The following is a 16,828-nucleotide window of genomic DNA, read 5'->3' on the forward strand; positions in this document are numbered from 1 at the left end:
AGAAAAGGACCTCCCTTCCCCCGTCGAAGTGGCTGCCCCCCTCTGACCTACCCAGGGGAAGCCTGGTCCCACAGTTACCCGGCAAGTAACAGGGTTCAGAGGGGGCGGGGCCGCCCACATTGGCTAGAAGCCGGGCAGCTGGACGGGAGGCAGTTTGAGAAACCACCCCGTCCTCCGGGTGTCCCGCTCTGCTCCAGCTGGCCAACCCCACACCAGGACCTAGGGGACCTGGGACATTTGGGAAATACCCCCTTGGGCCCCCTCCTGCTGTGACTGCTGAAGGCAGGGCTCTTTACCCCCATCTTTGCTCTGACAGCCCCCACCTCCCCGTCATTTCACACCCGATTTCCCAAAAACTCTAGAACTAGTGAAAAGTTGAGAACTGCCAATGGAGGGGGCAGGGGTGGGGGCGCACCCAGCAGACCGGACACTCCTGCTCGCCCAAGGCAAGAGAAATCTCCCTTAAGGTACCAAACAGGACACAACTTAGCCATTGTACTTTTATTCACATCGTGTATTTTGGCATTTTCCAGAGAAGGGCAGGGAAGAGACAGGTGGGGGAAGGGCAGGCGGGAGGGCTGGGGACCCCGTTTCCCTCCCAGCCCTCCTTGCCTGACCACACAGGGAGCAAACACAAAGGGGGAGGGCAGGCACCAACGCCCCCTCCTGTGGAAGAGGCTGCACAAAGCTACACCCACGCGCACACACAAGCCCCCCTCCACACAGGGGCCGCCAGGGTTACACAGAGAAGCAGAGCACTGTGGGTTCAAGGGGCGGGGAAAGCAACAAAGTCTCCTCATAGACAGGTGGCCAGCCCCTCCCACCCCCTTCCTGCCCCCCGAGCCCCAAAGTCTCTGGAGTGTCCCCGCTCGGCCTGGCCATTCTCCTATGGCCTCTCGCTTCTTCCCTGCTGCTGAGGACGAAAAGAAAAAGGGAACAGAGCAGGGGTGGGGCTGGAGTCCATTCCTCAGCCCCTGTCCCTCATGCCAGATGGTCTGTCCCCCGTCCTCAGTGGTAAGAGGTCAGGGCAGGCTCTTAGCTGGCCACTCTCTGGTAGAAGTAGATGTAGCCCAGGTCCTTGGGCGGCTTCTCAGAGGCACACACTTTCTGGTCATTGTAGATCACCCATCTGGGGAAGCAGCGGGGGGAAAAAGACGAACAGACAGGGCGTCAGCTTAGTTTCTGACACAGCGCCTGGTCCTGGTGATTCTGGGGCACAGGCTCCCAGCATTCTCAACCTGGGCCCCTAAACCTACAGTCTAGCTGCTACCTGCCTGCAGGGAGCATCCAGGTCTCATTCCCAACTCCCCAGTCTTCAAATCCTCCAGTATCTCTACAGCCACCCCCGCCCATTCCTGCCTGGCTCTGGTCCGGTCAGCGAACGGTTTCTGTAAAGGGCAGCGCAGTAAATAGTTTAGGTTTTGCAGGCTATCCGGTCTCTGACACAATGACTCAACGTTCCTGTTGCAGCGTGAAAATAGCCACAAATGATATATACGTGAGTTAAGTGCGGTGAAGTTTATTAAAAGTTTATTTATGGGGTGCCTAGGTGGCTCTGTCCGCTAAGCATCGGACTCTCAATTTCCGCTCAGGTCATGATCTCACAGTTCATGAGTTTGAGCCCTGCGTCCGGCTCTGCACCGACAGCACAGCACCTGCTTGGGATTCTCTCTCTCCCTCTCTGCCCCTCCCCGGCTCAGGCTCTTTCTCTCTCTCTCAAAAATAAATAAAACTTAAAAAAAAAAAATCACTTTATTTATAAAAGCAGGTGGCCAGATGCAGCGCTGGGGCTGCCAATCCCTGCAGTCAGGCATTGTGTCCACGTGCGCTGTATCTGCGCCCCCCCACCCAGCAGGCCTTCTCCTGTAAATATTCTAAGGACTTCCAGGATGTCCCCCCCTCACTCTCACCACCGCTCCCCAGTTTGGAAGGTACACGGCCAGCCCCTCACCTGCCTTCCTTCTTGATGTGGCAGACATAGTGACCACACATGGTAGAGGTGCCCATGTGGCTGATGAAGGCAAAGAGCTGATACTCTAGAGAAGGGGAGGGGGGTGCAGAGAACACAAGGACAGGAATCCTTGAGCGACATCCAAAGGTGCATCCAGAAGCTCAAACTCGGGACACAAGTTTCAGGGAATGGGGGGCATGTACTGAGTCACAAGTCTGTCTCAGACTCCCAGAATCTCCCCTTCAGAAGCCAGGTCAGCGGAAAGAAGTCTCTGGGCCCCCGGGGCACCCCCCTCTCGCCCCGAGGGAGGCAGAGCTGCCTTGGAATGAGGGTCTGAGAGCGGACTGGCTAGGTCCCAGCAGCCTGTTTCCCGGGGACACTCACTTCCAGGGCCATCCCGAACTTTCGGTCCCACTGGCACAGACTCAGAGATGGAGTCAGCAGCCGAGCGGCCCTCCGAGATGTCCATGGCGGCTTCCGCATCCAGATCATCAATGTGACTGAAGATCCAGTCCACGGCCCTTTCTAAACTATTGTTCTTGGAGAGGAGGGAAGCGTTACTCTTTCCAACAGGTTCAGGGCAAGCAAACCACCAGGGAAGGGCTCGGCTCCTTCATTGCAGCCATGAGAGGGTGGAGCCTCAGGCTTGGCCCTTACCACCCCGGCTGCCCTTGGTCTCAACGACAAAGGACGGAACCTCCCCCCACCACCGGCTTCTTCCCCGCAGGCCCCCAGTCCTGAGCTGGGGGACACCCTGTACCGTGGCCCGGAGAGCTTTCAGGGCCTGGTCCCGGGAGAAGCCCATGGAGACAATGGTGCTGACGCAGTCCTCGGGCGGGGGGTCGGCTGCCGCACTGGTGGAGCCAGGCCCGCTGGAGCCGGGCAGGATGAGGGGGTTTGCAAAATCTGTTGGGGGGGGCGGGGGGAAGGGATGCAGTGTGTGTACGGGCAGGACGGTGGCCCTGTGCTGCCCTGCTACCCACCCCGCCTACCTGGATCGTCCATGTGTGACATAACCCAGTTCATGGCGGCCTCAGCCCCGCTGTTGCCCGTGTAGTAGACGGCTTTGCGGCAGGCGTCCATAGGGAAACCCATCTCCACCAGCTGGATGATGACGGATTCATCCAACATGGGTGCTGTTGGGGGAGAAGCGAGGGCACGGTGACCCGGCTCCTTGGGCCCCTATCTGCTCCTCCTCCCGCCCACAGTGCACTCCCCGGGCCCTCTCCCAACCCCCCGTTCCATGCATTTTTCTTCCATGGCGTGGCATCGGACTCCAGAACTAAAATGACAGCATCACGTAGCGGGGGTCTGGCAGTACTAAAGACACGGAACTGAGGCTAAAGGTCTCCCACAGATCCCCTTCCTTGCCCCCGTCACGAACGGGCCCCGCTTCTGGAGTATGATGCCTCGAGCCCACCCCATGCAATGAGGTAACGAAGCAGAGAGGTGATTAGCCAGTGCTACTGCCGGCCACACATACAGTGTGGCCGCGAGTGCTCTGCTCCGTCCTCCCGTCCATCAAAAGAGGGCAGGGGAAATTTGAAAGGGAGGACAGGAGAAATACGAAGGACAGGGTCAAGGGGAGGCAGGCAGAGAAGACCCCCATTGGCAAAGGAGAGAGACAGGCAGGAAGAAGAGTCACTAACATGTCGGAGAGGAGAAGTGAGGGGAGCAGAAGGAGTCTTCGTCTTCGTTGCCATAGAAACCAAGGCTACCTTTGGGCTCATCCGGAGTGACCAGGGGTGGGGCAATGTCAGGCAGCTCCTCCTCTCCAGGCTGCAGCCCTGTACCCCTCAACTGGGAGATGTCTAGCTCCTCTGGCATCTCGATGGACACATCTGAAATTGGAATGGCAGGCAAAGGGTCACCTCAGCAGCTCCCTGGGGCCCTTCCTGAAAAAGCCCTTTGGGAAATCTCAAAGCCCGGCCCCATACGTTGGCCCCGCTCTGCAATAAGGAGCTGCTCACAACAGCACTGGTGTTAGGGGGTCTCGGTGCAATACGATGGTGGGCCTGGGAACCTGGAGACCTGGATTCTAGTCCTAGACCTACCACCCGTGAGCTACGGCAAGGATGGGCGCCTCCCACAGGCACAACAATGATTTTCTCCCTCTGCGGGCCTCAACTGACCTAAGGGAATGAAGCTAAGTTAGCTGCTCTCCAAGTCGGCAGGGGCTGGAAGACTCACAAGAACTGTTTCAAAATTATCTATGGGACATCTTACCAAGCACAAAAGAAAATCGCTGTTGCTTGTAAATCATCGCTATGACAGCAAGTGTTTTAATAGTTTTAGGCTGTGCCTTCCAAACTTGCCTTACTTTGAAACGGTCAGGGCAATGTTTTCCTCCTTCAGAGGAAAAGTTGAAGCAGCGCTGGTTTATGCTGATAAGGCCCCTTCTTTTCCTAGCAGTTTCTGCTTAACCTCCCTCACTCGTCCCAGCGACCATACCCAGTTTCTTGGGCACCCAGTCTAAGCCGAAGGTGAACTTCTTGATCTGGATGACCAGGTAGTCGGGGAAAGAGGCAAATCGTGTGGTCCTGGGGAAGAGAGAATGTCCTGGTACCCAAAGAATCCCAAAGTCCTCCTGTCCTGAAACCTCCACCCAGGGTTTGGCCTCTCCCTGATCAAAGCCCTGATGCCCAGAAGATACTCTGGATTCTCATCTATTCTCATCTCGCCTGGGGCAGGCCTTGGAGCCGTCTGCGGACAAGGGGCAGCAAAAGTCAGGGGCCTGTCAAAGGGGAGGAGGGGCTGGCTGAAATCCCTTGGAACCAAAGCACTCCTTCAGATCTCCAGTATAGGTTCACGACAGAATCAGGCGCAAACTAAGCCCATTTGCTAGAAATCCAAATCCCGTCTGCAAGGGACACTATGTGCTTTCGCCCTGACTGAGGGAGTTGAGCAGACCGAAGCTGTGCTAACATGTGACCCCGTACAGAAGAGGGAGCGGCCGGGGCAGCACAAGGTAATGTGGTCATCAGCTATGTCTACTCCTGCCAGGGCCTCTTGGTTCCCCCAACTGATGCAGCCCTGAGAGTCCAACCACAAAGGGACAGAAGGACGGGAGAGGCACACAGTGTCACCGGGGTTACCCCGACACTGGCCTGGAGCCGGAGGCGCAGGCCAACGGGACTTACTTGACGGCTACCGATTTGGCCTGCAGGGCAGTGCTCCAGAAGTCGTCCACCTGCTCGGGGGCCCCGTAGGCCTCCAGGCAGGAGCTGAAGGGCACCTGGGCCCGAACCAGCTCCGGCAGGGGCAGCTTCTCCTCCTCGGCTTGCCGCTTCTTCTCCTCATACTCCAGCAGCTCCTCTGGGGACAGAATTGACGGGTGAACCCTTCAGAGGGCACTGTCTCTTTCCCTCCTCAGCCCTGCTTTAGACTGCCTCAACATCCGTGACTCTGTTGGATACCCTCCCCACACCCACTGGCCACACCCCCACGTACGATCTTGCCCCTTTCCCAGCGCAGCTCTGACATGCAAAGGTGATCCTGCCCCCCCGAGGTGGCCCAGCTTCGGGCCTCTAGCTGGGGGGGCAGGGCGTACTGTGGGCTCTGCTCCCATTAAGGTGCCCGAGCACTCCTCCAACACCTCAGAGCCGCGCTGCACCCAGGCCTCGCTGAGGGCAACCTGCCTTTGTTAAGGGCCGCGTCCATGGGCACTGGCAGCTGCATGATGTAGTCCACACGCTGGGTGTACTTCACCTTCTCCGTGGCCAGGCACTTGATCTTCTCCTCCACCAAGAAGCGGAACACTTCGTTAGGGTTTTCCGAGCTCCGGCAATTCCTCTACGGGAAAGAGGCAGGGTGGGGAGGTCTGGGCGGCCAGGGAACAGTAGAGGGGCCCGAAAGGGTCCCTGGGGAGTCAGGGAGAGAGAGCGGAGCAGAAGGGAGTCCACCAGGAGCCTCTTGGGCCCCAAGAGTAGAACCCTTCCCTAATGAACTCCCCCTCCCCGACCCCGGCGCCGACACAGCACTGGGACCATGGTGGGACACTCTGGTATTTTTCTTCATGAGGAAGAAGCATCTTCCTATCATGTCCTCGGGTGCATGCTGCATTAGTCTGCAAGCCCGTCCGGCATAAGGCTCACTGCCCGGCCTTACTGTTCTCCCCAGGGGCAGCCGCTACTCACAGGGGAGGCCCAGCGTGCCGGGGCCCCGAACTGGGGCTGGCGGGGGCTGCCAGGGAAGAAGGGGCAGGAGGGAGCACAGAGAGCCCTGCCCTGCCATCTTCCCAGCCTTTACCTCCACCATGTTGATGAGGTGAAGAAAGAACTCCTGGGCATCCTGCTGCCGGTTGGTGGAGAACTCGGGGTGACCCTTGCCAATGAGGGCCTTGAACATCCGAGGGGCAATGCCATCTTGAACTTCCTAGGCAGAGGCAGGGCAGCAATTCAGCTGGGGCTCAAGAGGCCACCAAGGGGCCTTCTTTAGACATCTCCCAGGCCTCAGTTTCCCCATCATCCCAGAGCCTGGAAGGGACAGAGTCCCAGACTCACCTTCTGCTCTGGCACCTGCTCCCCGTCGCCCGAATCCGGTGCTGGCTTGGAATATTCTCCCGAGAGAAGGCCGTGGCCCAGTTTGGCCCTGCGTTAACATCCAAGAGAACTGCTTAGCTTCAGTCAGCTGTGGATCATCTGACATCTACTTGTGTCTTTTCCTCCCCAACCTGACCGCTGCTTACAGCCCTCAGGCAACTCCCTAGAATGTGAAAACCCTGAGATTCCCCAGGAACCCAACTCAAGGCAGGCAGCACGGCCAGAGGCAAACGTCCTGAGCTGCTGCCCACTCCAGGTGGTCATGGAGGGGAACGGAGGCATACAGGCTGCGAGGCGGTACACAAAACCTGGCTACATACACCTGCGTGCTGAAGTCCTGGGTGGGGTCCGTTGGGGCATTCTGGAAGATCTTCTCCAGCTTGTCCACGTACCTAAGAGCCAAGAGAAGGATAACTGGAGGTGCTTTGGCATGAGTTGCAAGGAAAAGGGGACTATCATCTACTAGATCAGGGGAAGAGGCAACCTTCAGAGTGGGGAGGTACGTGGCTGAAACACGGAGTCCATTTCTTTCCAGCAACCTGCCCTTCCTCCCCTTCTCAACTACACCAGCATGCAGTGTACCCTGATGCAATCTTTCCCCCCGGCCTCCTCCCCAGAAGCGAGCCAGGGGAAGGGAGAAGGCAGCCTGGAACGGAACGTGTCACTGCGTTGCTAAGTTTTCACATATGCATCATCACGTCCTTCTCAATTAGAAAGCAGACTCACTTATGCCAAGAATCTGCCTTTTTTCTACCTTACTGTCCCAAACCTTCCTCTCCTCCAAATGCTACGTGTCCATGTTAGGCACTCATGTGATGTCACTGGCCTCAGGAAAGACCACCCTCTTGCCCTTGAGTCAATCAGGAAGCCAGTGAGAGCCCCAGGATTCAGTGTTCTGCTCCCAGTGGGGCTCGTGTGGCTGGGTGACAGTGGGGTGGTTCTCGAACTAATGGAGCGTGCCAGCCACGGTGGAACGGGAACAAAGTCTGAACCAGAACACAGAGGTGCTGAGGGTGGCTGAAGGGGGAGTGTGCCTAGAGGCTGGCATCCAGGAGGAGAGCTGCGGGGGCAGGGGTCCAAGGCCAAGGGGCCAGTCATGCGGAGAGGGTGCCACTCACTTCCTCTGGAAGTCGGGGATGCTGAAGAGGACCTGGACCACCGAGTTGAGGTAGCAGCTGTTACCCAGGTTCCGGATGCCCGTGTAGCCAGGCCCAAACAAGGGCTTCAGTGGTACACTCGACTCCTGTATCAGCTCCCATTCGCCAATCCGCTGGTTCATGTCTATCTCCAACTCAGTCATGGTCTTGTCCGTCTGCAAGGGAAGGGGTGCTTCAGGCAGGGCGAGAAACTCAGCCCTGATATTTTTACGTAGATCCCTCACAGGGTCCGGGATGCTACCCTGCTGGAGCTTAGAATGTGTTCACTTGTGGACTCTAACGTGGGAGACGCCCTGGCTATTTCCAGTCCAAGTTCTAGAGGGGCCTCGAGCGATCATCGTTAGTCATCAGGCCTCTTGCTGGGGGAGAAGAAGAAACGAATGCGAGTCCCTCCACTTGAAGTGTTTTTTCCATTCCGAAGTTGCCCCTTCTCACCCTTCAGATCTGTGCTGAAGGTCTTCCTGCTATACGCTAGGGTTGCACCCCCTCTGTCTCTTTCCCAGCGCCCATTGGCTTGTGCTCATTCACTCATGTGCCTGAGCATGTGATTAATATCTGCTTTTCCATCTAGAATGTGAGTCTCTGAAAGGCTACACCTGTCTTATTCACACAGCGACGAGCACAGAGTAGGTGCTCGGTAGTCGGCGATGAACGAATGATGGATATTACAAAGTTTTCCAAAGGGAGCCCAAATGTCCTGGGGACCGGGAGAATCGTGGCAGCTCTCTCCGGTGCGCTCTATCAGCCTCAGGCGAGGAAGGGCCTGGTGGGCAGGGGTGAGAAGAATCTGAAGCTGAAAGGGGGTCTCACCTTCTGCATCTTCAGCATGTCGATGCCAAAGTGGGACAGGTGCTCAGCCAGGTTGGGGTCCAGGACCATGTCGTCCTCGTCGTAGGAGTACACATCTAGGGCAGGAGGCAGGGGCAGCATCAGGAGCGGTGGCTCCGGCCTGGCCACCAATCTCACTCCCTGCCATGGCAGGGACAGGAGGAGGAGCCTGTGAGGGTAACTCTCTTGGCTCCTCTGACTATGGGTGAGGTCACAAGCCCTTCTGAGATGGCCTGGGGTGAAAGAGGGCAAGGGCCGCACTTGCTCGTGACTCTACCCCCAGGATAAGGTGCTGGGGTCAGGTGGTTTGGGAAGGACACTCACTACATAGATTATGTTGGTAACCTCTAAGGAGGGGAACCTGGACTTGGGGGGTCAGCTGAAGATCTAGTCTCATCTGCAATATTCTCATCGTTTATCAAGAGGAGGTGTTCCCGTGCTCCCCGGGTCATATACAATGAGTAGACCCCGCTGGAGCACGGAGGCGGCTGGAGGAGGGGTGGGAGTACCGGCTCCGTCGGGTGTGATGGTGCCCAGCTTGACGGCCAGCGGGTAGTTTGTCTCCCTGTAGTGCTCCACGGCGTGGTTGTTGCCCCCACTGCCATCGAAGTAGCGGCGGCCACAGAGAATGGAGCCGTCTGTCAGGTTGAGCCACAGGTTCTCTCTCATGTCACACTTGGAACACTTCCAGCCGCTAAACCAGGGAGAAGAAAACACGCTGGACTACACGGTGGGGGTATATGCGGCTGGCACCCTGCCGGCTGGAAAGCTCGCTCTTCTCCGCCCCTCTGGACGGCCCCTGGCTGAGTTCACCCCTCTCCTGACCCCGTTCCTCGGCCTGCTCCCACCACTCTCGCCCCCCCATCCCCCAGGAGGGTGGCCTCTCTGCCCCTGCTCTGGAGGGTGTGGCTCAAGGCAGAGGGGCCAGGCCTCACCAGGGAGGGATCCGAGCAGGGTTGTCCAGCTGCTTGAGGTTGAAGGCATGCTTAGACACCTGCCGCACTTCCCCATCCCAGGCCTGCACCTCCTGCTTGCGGGAGGCCGAGTCGGCCGACAGCAGGGCCTCCACAGCACTGGTCACCTGGGGGAAGTAGAGGGTCAGAGATGGGGCCCAGCCCCCTGCCCTACGTGCCCCTCCAGCCCCCCAGCCTCCAGCTTTCTCAGCGCTCGCCCGAGACGTCACTGCTCTGGACCTGTGTGCCCTGGGGTCCCCGGCACGGCGGGAAGGCACCCATACCCGGTCTCTGACAATGTCAGGCAGTCCCCCCAGCCCGTCCCGGGCGATCTCCAGGTAATCCGGCAAAATCACAATCTTCACGTCCTCATCATATTCATACTTCTCCTCGTTGAGGTCAAACCCGCCTTCGACACCTGGTGAGACAGGGAAGGGGGAGGAGGAGGTAGGACAGCCACTACAGGTAAATGTCCCTCCTCTCTAACAGGACCTCATTTCATCCCCTCTCAGGGCTCTAGGGCCACTGGTCAGGCCCATCCTTTGGGGGCCTTTCTAGTCCCTCCAAGGGCAAGAAAGACCAGCTCAGGGAGAACCGGACTGAACAAAATGGTGCTCACCGATAGCCAGCCGGGTGGGCTTCTTTCGGGGAGGGTCTCCAGTGCCTGTAGTAGTGTCCTCCTCTTTCTGCAATGAGGCAGGAAGGGCAGAATCGGCCATGCGTGCCAGGGAAGGGACAGATGGGGAGGGTGGACAGGACAGAGTGGGTTAATCGGGGAAGGGAATGGAGCTCAGACAAAACAAAACATGTGTGCTGAGTTTCAGTAACACCGGCAGAAATGGGCGAGAGGGGGAACGGAGGCCTCTAGGAAGCCAGAACGGAAGAGGCAGATTCAAAATGGAGGCCCAGAGGGATGTGCCTGAAAGTCCCCAGGCCCCGCCCCAGCTCGATGCCTACCGGGCGCCGGGTCCTCCGGAGGTGCAGGTAGACTCGCTGGCCCGTCTTATTGAAATGCCTCTCCACATACTGTTTCCCAAAGCCCAGGAACGTGTTCATGCAGATGTAGAGACCACCCTCGGACTCCTGCAGTGCGACAGGCAGGGGACGAAACAGGGGGCATGAAGCCTGGCTGGGTGGGGAAACCAGGACCCGGGGTCAGAAACCGGTTTCCAAAAGAAAGGCTCTGCGCTCTAACACCACGTGGGAAGTCATTTAGCCTTTTAGGACCCGGACCAGGGCTAAGACGCTCCCCATTCTCCCATGACATTGGTAACAGCAAACAAGGACACCAGGAGCTGAGCCGCACCTGTCAGTCACCATTCCTCATCCTTCTTGCTCCTTCTTTGGGCTTTGGAGCCTTCCAATCAGTAGCAGAGAACTCCCTTTATCTCTTTCCTTAAGGCCAATGGGAATCAAACACCACGGACTTCCAGGGCCAGTGCTTACCCTCAGAGGGAAGAGGGGTCCTTTCCCGGGAGAGGGAAGACTTGCATGTCAGACACTGAATCTCCCCCCCACCCCCGCCCACCCTCCAACACGCAATGACAAACCCCGCCTCATCTCCAGGATTCAGAAAACTTTCTGGACTGGAGGAGCAGAGATTTTAGCGTGTGAACAATAAACCCAACTCCGGAGCCTGCCAGCAAGCCCAGACTCTTCCTTTACCATGCCCTACTAGGTCGCCAAAGCTTGGTCCACGCTGAGTCCTCTCCCTTGTCTCCTGCTAGAGGCCGGCTAACAATGCCTTGTCTGGCGCCCACTGCTATACCTGGACCTCGTTCGGCAGGGACGTGAAGAGCAGCATTCTCCAGCCACCGCCCTGCTGCCTCCCCTCTGACCGATAACTAAATCCCCCACTGATGTCCATCAGCTGCCAACCTCAAAGCCAATCCCTCTCTAGAATAATCTAGCAACACCTGCTGAGACAGCCCAAACACATATAACCCAGGAAGAAAACAGGGAGAGAGAAGGGTCCACCCTAAATCACAGCTAAGGAGGGAGGGTGAGCTTCTCTAACACTGAGCAAGTCGCTCAGTGTCTTTGTGAAGAGAGATGGATAAGGTGAAGGAGGTAACTGGAGAAAACAACAGTCTTCCCTCAGATCCAAGCAACGACGGGCATCTTCTTCCTCGAATAAATGCTTCAGTGGCCTTGAAAAATTCTCTGCTGCGATATGAAAAATAGGGCACCGTCTAAGGCAGTTCCTGGCCCCACAGACTGCTCTGTACCACTCCCTAGGACAGTGTGGATTACAATGTTCGAGAGCAAACGGAGAATTTTTCATCATGGAGGGCAAATAAGCTTTCTACCATGAACCGAATTTGAAGATAATCAAACGTGCTGGCAGTTGGTCAGGAAAGCAACGAGGCCACACTGGAGATCTCTTGACTTGGGATAAAAGAAGGAAAGTATAATAAGCTTACAAAAACACCATGTGGGTTATTCGAAGCAGCTACTCAGCAGAGACAGACAGGAGTGTGAAGAGGGAGCCACTGACTCGTACCATCTGTTGGCACTTAAGAAAAACCTTTCCCTCCTGAGAAAGACAGGGCCAAGCCATGCACCTGATGAACCGGATGGCATGCAGGAGCTCTGAGTTCCGGAATTCCTCCGCTGGAATCAAAACTGCTGGGTTTCCCCCAGGCTTGGGAACCCTGCTCTGAGCAGCCCTCTTTAGGCTCTGTGGAAACCAGACTCCAGAGAAGCAGCACACTGACTGAGGGCCAGATTAAAGCCCAGCAAACCAAGCAAACCACAAATCACAGTGATGATCCTGAACTGGGCCTTAGATCACGCTGCTACCCTCAGCACGGGCGGTGCATTAATGAAGCCTTTCCACTCTGACTTGCAGTTTTCCCTGCCACGAGCTGGTCTGGCTGAACACCCTGGGTCCGGCCCAGCGACCGCTTGACGGGAGGGGTGGTAAGGGGGGCGGATCCCAACCAGGCTGCTGCCTTCTCAGCTCAGGCTCTGGCCAGGCCAAAGGCTAGTCTCTGCTTGAGGGTGACACAGGAAGGCAGCACTGCAGGAAGGGAGGGTGCGGGTGGAGCCTGCAAAACGTGAAGCATGATGTGGGTGGAGGCTTTGTCTAACTAGTCCAGAGTGGGAGCGGGATGGGAGAGGGGGTCTTAGTATCCTCCACGAAAGACACCGTCTCCCTGGGAATACTTTTAAAAGGGTTCCCTCTGCTCTCTGTGATGGGCGGGGAAAGGGGGGCTGCGGCCACAGTTCACCTCAAAGGAGAAACGACGAGAGCTTTCCTCCCTTCTTTCCTCTCCTCCCTACCACCAATGACCCACCTCCCCGCCCCCTGTCCACATTAACCGTGGGTGGAGTCTAACACGGCCTTTCTCAGAACCGGCCCTCGGCACGGTCACTTCCAGACTACTAGGCGCCCAGAACTGCAATCCCCACCCTCCAACCCAAACCCCGGCCCAAGAACAGTGCGGGGTCGCCCCATCCCTCCCACACGAGACTACAAAACCCGGAGAGCCGTGCGCGGCAGGCAAGGGCAACTCCCAGGTTTTCGCAGGCCTCCACTTGGGGGATGTAGTCCAGCGATCGGGGCGCGCCTCTACCTTGGAACGGCAGTGAGGGGTGTGAGCGACTACGATCCCCACAGTGCTCCACGAGGCGGGGACCGGGTGAGGCGGACGCGGAGGCTTCCGGGGGCAGTAGTCCCACGACAACGCCAGCTAATTAAAAGCAACGGCAGGGAGGAGCGTGGGAAACTACAAGTCCCATGGTGCATCGCAGGGAGGCGGTAGCCCAAGCCTTGCAGGCCCCGGCAGAATGACCAGGGCGATGGAAGGAAGTCGTGCTCGCTTCGGGCGTGGGGAGTGGGCTTACCGGTGTGTCGAAGGAGAAGGCGCACTCGTCTTTGTGGACCCGGTCTCCAGCCTTAGGAACCCGGATCGTCGGTAATACTGACAGCAGCGCCTCCTCACTCAGCTCCGCCATGACACCGGCAGCAGCTCCTCCACACACAGCAGCTCCCACCGTTCCCAGTCCCCCACCCCCTAGTCTGGCCGTCCAATGAGCACTACTCGTTAGGGGCATGCGCTAAAGGGAGGACGCGCGAGAATGGCAGTTGGACGCAGCCTGCCTACTAGTGCTCCGCCCTCTGCCCTACTCTTGACTGACGCCAATGAAAAGCGCTTCTAATGCAACCGATGGTCGAAAGAACCAATCCCACTCTCCCAGGGCAGAGCGCATGTAAAGAGGCGACGTGGGTCCGGGAGTTTTGGACGCTTGTACTCTGAGACCCCTACAGTCCCTTCGCGTGCCTTCTATCAAAAAGCAGAAACTGACGGTTGTTTAAACCAATCAATCCCAGAAGCCTTCCAGGGTCTTGTCCAATCGGAAAATAGAAGGGCAGTTGTAGTCTCGGTATTTGAAAAGGGGCTGTCCAATGAGGCGGAGTTTGAGAGGGTTAGTCGAGTGATTGATAACTCCGCCGACCAATGAGGATTACTATCTCTCTCGCCTCAGAAAAACCTTCATAACTACGCCTCCAGCCGGATATGTACATAATAACGTGAGAATTCATGACTTTTTAAATAAAATCATTTGGTTTTGAAACCGGAGGTCTTAAAACCGAAGACTGGCACTCCTCAGAGTCTCACAACGGACAACTCGCAGCCGGTTGCAGGACAAAAGTCCCGTATACAGGGAGGCGTCACCCCTGGGCAAGCCTGGCCGCTGCTCATTGGCCCCACTGTCCTCCTGACAGACGTCCTCCCAGCCAACGGCCCCTCGCTGGAGGCGGGTCCCATAGAGGGGGCCTATAGGCGTCTGCGTCGGCTCAACCAATAGAGTCAAGGCAGGGGGCGTGGCGGGAGGTTTGAAACTCGGCCTAGAGAGTTGAGCCTCGAGCTTCTGTGAATCCCAAAGAGGAATTGGGGCCCGGTAAGTGGTTGGAATAAATTAGTAAATTAGACGGCCCAGCAGGCTCGGAAGGAGCCGGCTTGTCAGCTGCAACAGTCGTTTCCACAGAGGCCTCTGGCCCAGCGGCGGGGAGGTTCCTCAGCTGGAACCGGGAAGATAGGGTGGTCTGGAGGCAAGAAATCGGACGTGGTCGCGGTAATGGCTGAGACCCGAGTCATTTCTCACAGGCTTTTCCTCGCCCCGGGCCGGGCCCCGCCCCGCCCCACCTTATTTCTCCTGGTGGAGATGGGCTCAGCCAAGAGCTCCCCGGTCACTCCGGCGCGGCCTCCGCCGCACAACAAGCTTCTGGCCCGAGTGGCGGACCCCCGGTCACCTAGTGCCGGCATCCTGCGCACTCCCATCCAGGTACTCTGGGGCGGGCGGCGGAGGGTGGCAGGGTCTGAATTCTTGGGCCTCTACCTAACCTGATTCTGAGAAAGCCCTCACGCCCTCCTCCTCCCTGTAATTTGAGGCCTTATTTTCCGCTTTCTTAATCCAGTTGGGGTAGGCCGAATGCCTGAGGGCCCTGGCCATACCTGCCTGGAATATCAACCTGGGGCTAGAGACCTGGAAGGGAAGAAGAGTCAGGGTCCAGACTTGCTTTAGCCTTTGGTTTTGCCAGGTGGAGAGCTCTCCACAGCCAACCCTACCAGCAGGGGAGCAGTTGGAGAGTCCTAATGAGGCCCAAGGCTCAGATCCTCGCTCTCCTACCCTTGGCATTGCACGGACACCTATGAAGACCAGCGGCGGAGGTAAATGGTGGGCCCAGGGAGTTCTGGTAAGGCTGTCACCTAACACCCTTGGGTTGGGCCAAGGAAGCCATCTTCCCAGAGCTCCTTCTCGAAAGAAGCTCCCTCCTCTTGCTTTGTACCAATCTCGCTCTTCTCTCAACATTTTCTCCCCCTCACCTCGATTTCTCTCTTCCCAATCCCTCACCCACTAGAGCATGAATCCTAAAGTTCCTGTCTGTCTTCTCCTTGCTGAGTGGTTTGTATCATAGGGTCACTGTCTCACTTGACTTCTCTTCTTTAGAGCCCCCAGGCCCACTGGCGAAACAGCTGAATGAAGTCTTTGAGACAGAAGCCTCCAAATCGAGTCTTCCCCCAGAGTCCATTCTGCCCCTAGAGGCAATTTCATCTTCTGAATTGGACTTGCCTCTGGGCACCCAGTTTTCCCTCGAGGACCAAATGCCACTGTGGAGCCAGGCTGAGCTCCCCTCCAAGGAGGAAGCAGGACAGCCCTCACACACACCCACGGCCAGCCAGGGCTCAGACAGGCCCTTAAAAGACCCTGAGACCCCCCGATCTTCAGGTACAGAACGTAGGGGCAAGGATAGGGAAGAGAAATCGGGATAGTGTCCACAGATGAGTGTCAAGGAGTGAACTGTAAACCCTTAATTTGGGCTTTTGGCTTTAACTCCTTACCCACCCTAGGTTCTAAGCACAACAGACGGAAAGCAAATGGCAAGGTACTAGGGAGATCTCCCCTCACCATCCTGCAGGATGACAACTCCCCCGGAACTCTGACACCACGACAGGTAAATGGCCAGAGGGTGAAAGCTGTTACTAGGAACTCTGGGGGAGAGGGGTGGAGGTGGGAGGCCTTTCTACCCAATCTTCCCTGTCCTGAACAATCCCCCCTCCCTCCTCCAACTCACACACTGCTCTTGGCAGGGCAAGCGGCCTCCTCCCCTGAGCGAGAATGCTAGGACACTGAAGGAGGGGGCCATCCCGGGAACTGGACGACTTCTGGAAACCGGAGGCCGCGTGTGGGAGCAGGGCCAGGACCAGGACAAGGAAAATCAGCACTTTCCAAACTTGGTGGAAAACTAGGCTGTGTGTGACCCCTGCGCCAGATTCACCGGGGCCTGGTGGTGTTGTGTCCTCACCGCCCCTGCTTTCCCTGGGGGACTGGAAAGGCTCGTCTTCGACTTCGCCTAAATTACCAACTTGGGGACTGAGCACTTTCTTAGGCTTTATCTGTGTCTCTTGTTTCTTGTATATTAAAGAAAGTGATTTTAAATTATGCTTTCAAGTGTTAAACCTAAACCTTGCGCTGGGCTTCCGTATGTAGAAAAGCAGCCTGTGTTCCCTGTCCTCCAAGCCTCTTCTACACACTTACCTTAAATCCCGGTGTTCCCCGGGACTCTGTCCTTGGCCTTTTCCTCTTGCTCTCTCTAGGCGCCTTCTAAGGCGTTAGGTATCACTTACTTACACTCTAGTGGGATAAGTGTAAGACCTTTATCCCACTGCCCCAGAGGCACTTCACGGGAAGATTGTCTACAGTTGAATTTGTAATCTTCCCCGCAAAGCTATTCCTCATCCCCTATTCTCTATCCCTGTAAACATAACAGCATTATCAGCCAGTTGCCCAAACCTGAACCTTGGCTATTATCTTGAACCCTTCCCTGTTAATATCCCATCTCCTGGCACCTGGCACTCAATTCTGGTGATTTCGTATTCTTTAACCTCT

The 16,828-nt window shown here is 56.9% G+C and overlaps 2 protein-coding genes across 4 annotated transcripts; one reads left to right on the plus strand and one right to left on the minus strand.

Annotated features, from left to right (window-relative positions):
- Positions 1 to 486: 486 nt before the first annotated feature.
- Positions 487 to 13,554, minus strand: USP5 (ubiquitin specific peptidase 5). Of its 3 annotated transcripts, none has more exons than XM_039217528.1 (20): positions 13,280 to 13,554; positions 10,388 to 10,513; positions 10,050 to 10,116; positions 9,715 to 9,848; positions 9,413 to 9,558; positions 8,987 to 9,171; positions 8,460 to 8,554; positions 7,611 to 7,804; positions 6,813 to 6,884; positions 6,454 to 6,541; positions 6,200 to 6,325; positions 5,590 to 5,743; positions 5,092 to 5,266; positions 4,403 to 4,491; positions 3,670 to 3,792; positions 2,944 to 3,087; positions 2,712 to 2,857; positions 2,336 to 2,489; positions 1,952 to 2,036; positions 487 to 1,129 (listed from the first exon to the last, which is right to left on the minus strand). In XM_039217528.1, exons 1-20 carry the CDS (start codon positions 13,487 to 13,489, stop codon positions 1,036 to 1,038), a joined length of 2,607 nt encoding a protein of 868 aa, XP_039073459.1. In that variant the 5' UTR covers positions 13,490 to 13,554; the 3' UTR covers positions 487 to 1,035. The 3 variants fall into 3 exon arrangements, with proteins under 3 accessions (XP_039073459.1, XP_039073458.1, XP_039073460.1); XM_039217527.1 differs by having other exon boundaries at positions 3,601 to 3,792; XM_039217529.1 differs by lacking the exon at positions 13,280 to 13,554 and adding an exon at positions 13,009 to 13,089 and having other exon boundaries at positions 3,601 to 3,792.
- Positions 13,555 to 13,735: 181 nt separating this feature from the next.
- On the plus strand, positions 13,736 to 16,381 carry CDCA3 (cell division cycle associated 3). The gene is made up of 6 exons (XM_039217531.1): positions 13,736 to 14,338; positions 14,545 to 14,722; positions 14,979 to 15,108; positions 15,389 to 15,667; positions 15,790 to 15,893; positions 16,030 to 16,381. Exons 2-6 carry the CDS (start codon positions 14,603 to 14,605, stop codon positions 16,186 to 16,188), a joined length of 792 nt encoding a protein of 263 aa, XP_039073462.1. The 5' UTR covers positions 13,736 to 14,338; positions 14,545 to 14,602; the 3' UTR covers positions 16,189 to 16,381.
- Positions 16,382 to 16,828: the final 447 nt, after the last annotated feature.

The sequence above is a fragment of the Hyaena hyaena genome, unplaced genomic scaffold (assembly GCF_003009895.1).
Source record: "Hyaena hyaena isolate Hyena2069 unplaced genomic scaffold, ASM300989v1 scaffold_700, whole genome shotgun sequence".
In the NCBI taxonomy this organism is placed as follows: domain Eukaryota; kingdom Metazoa; phylum Chordata; class Mammalia; order Carnivora; family Hyaenidae; genus Hyaena; species Hyaena hyaena.

Bases quoted from the DNA above. Each gene is read 5' to 3' on its own strand.
- USP5 (XM_039217527.1), bottom strand. From the start codon at position 13,489: ATGCCCCTAACGAGTAGTGCTCATTGGACGGCCAGACTAGGGGGTGGG. The intron at 5,267-5,589 runs GCAGGTTGCCCT...TTCTGTCCCCAG, and splicing joins GGACGCGGCCCTTAACAAAG to AGGAGCTGCTGGAGTATGAG. The intron at 3,088-3,600 runs GTTAGTGACTCT...CTCCCCCAACAG, and splicing joins TCACTTCTCCTCTCCGACAT to CACCCATGTTGGATGAATCC.
- CDCA3 (XM_039217531.1), top strand. From the start codon at position 14,603: ATGGGCTCAGCCAAGAGCTCCCCGGTCACTCCGGCGCGGCCTCCGCCG. The intron at 15,109-15,388 runs GTAAATGGTGGG...TCTCTTCTTTAG, and splicing joins TATGAAGACCAGCGGCGGAG to AGCCCCCAGGCCCACTGGCG. The intron at 15,894-16,029 runs GTAAATGGCCAG...TGCTCTTGGCAG, and splicing joins GAACTCTGACACCACGACAG to GGCAAGCGGCCTCCTCCCCT.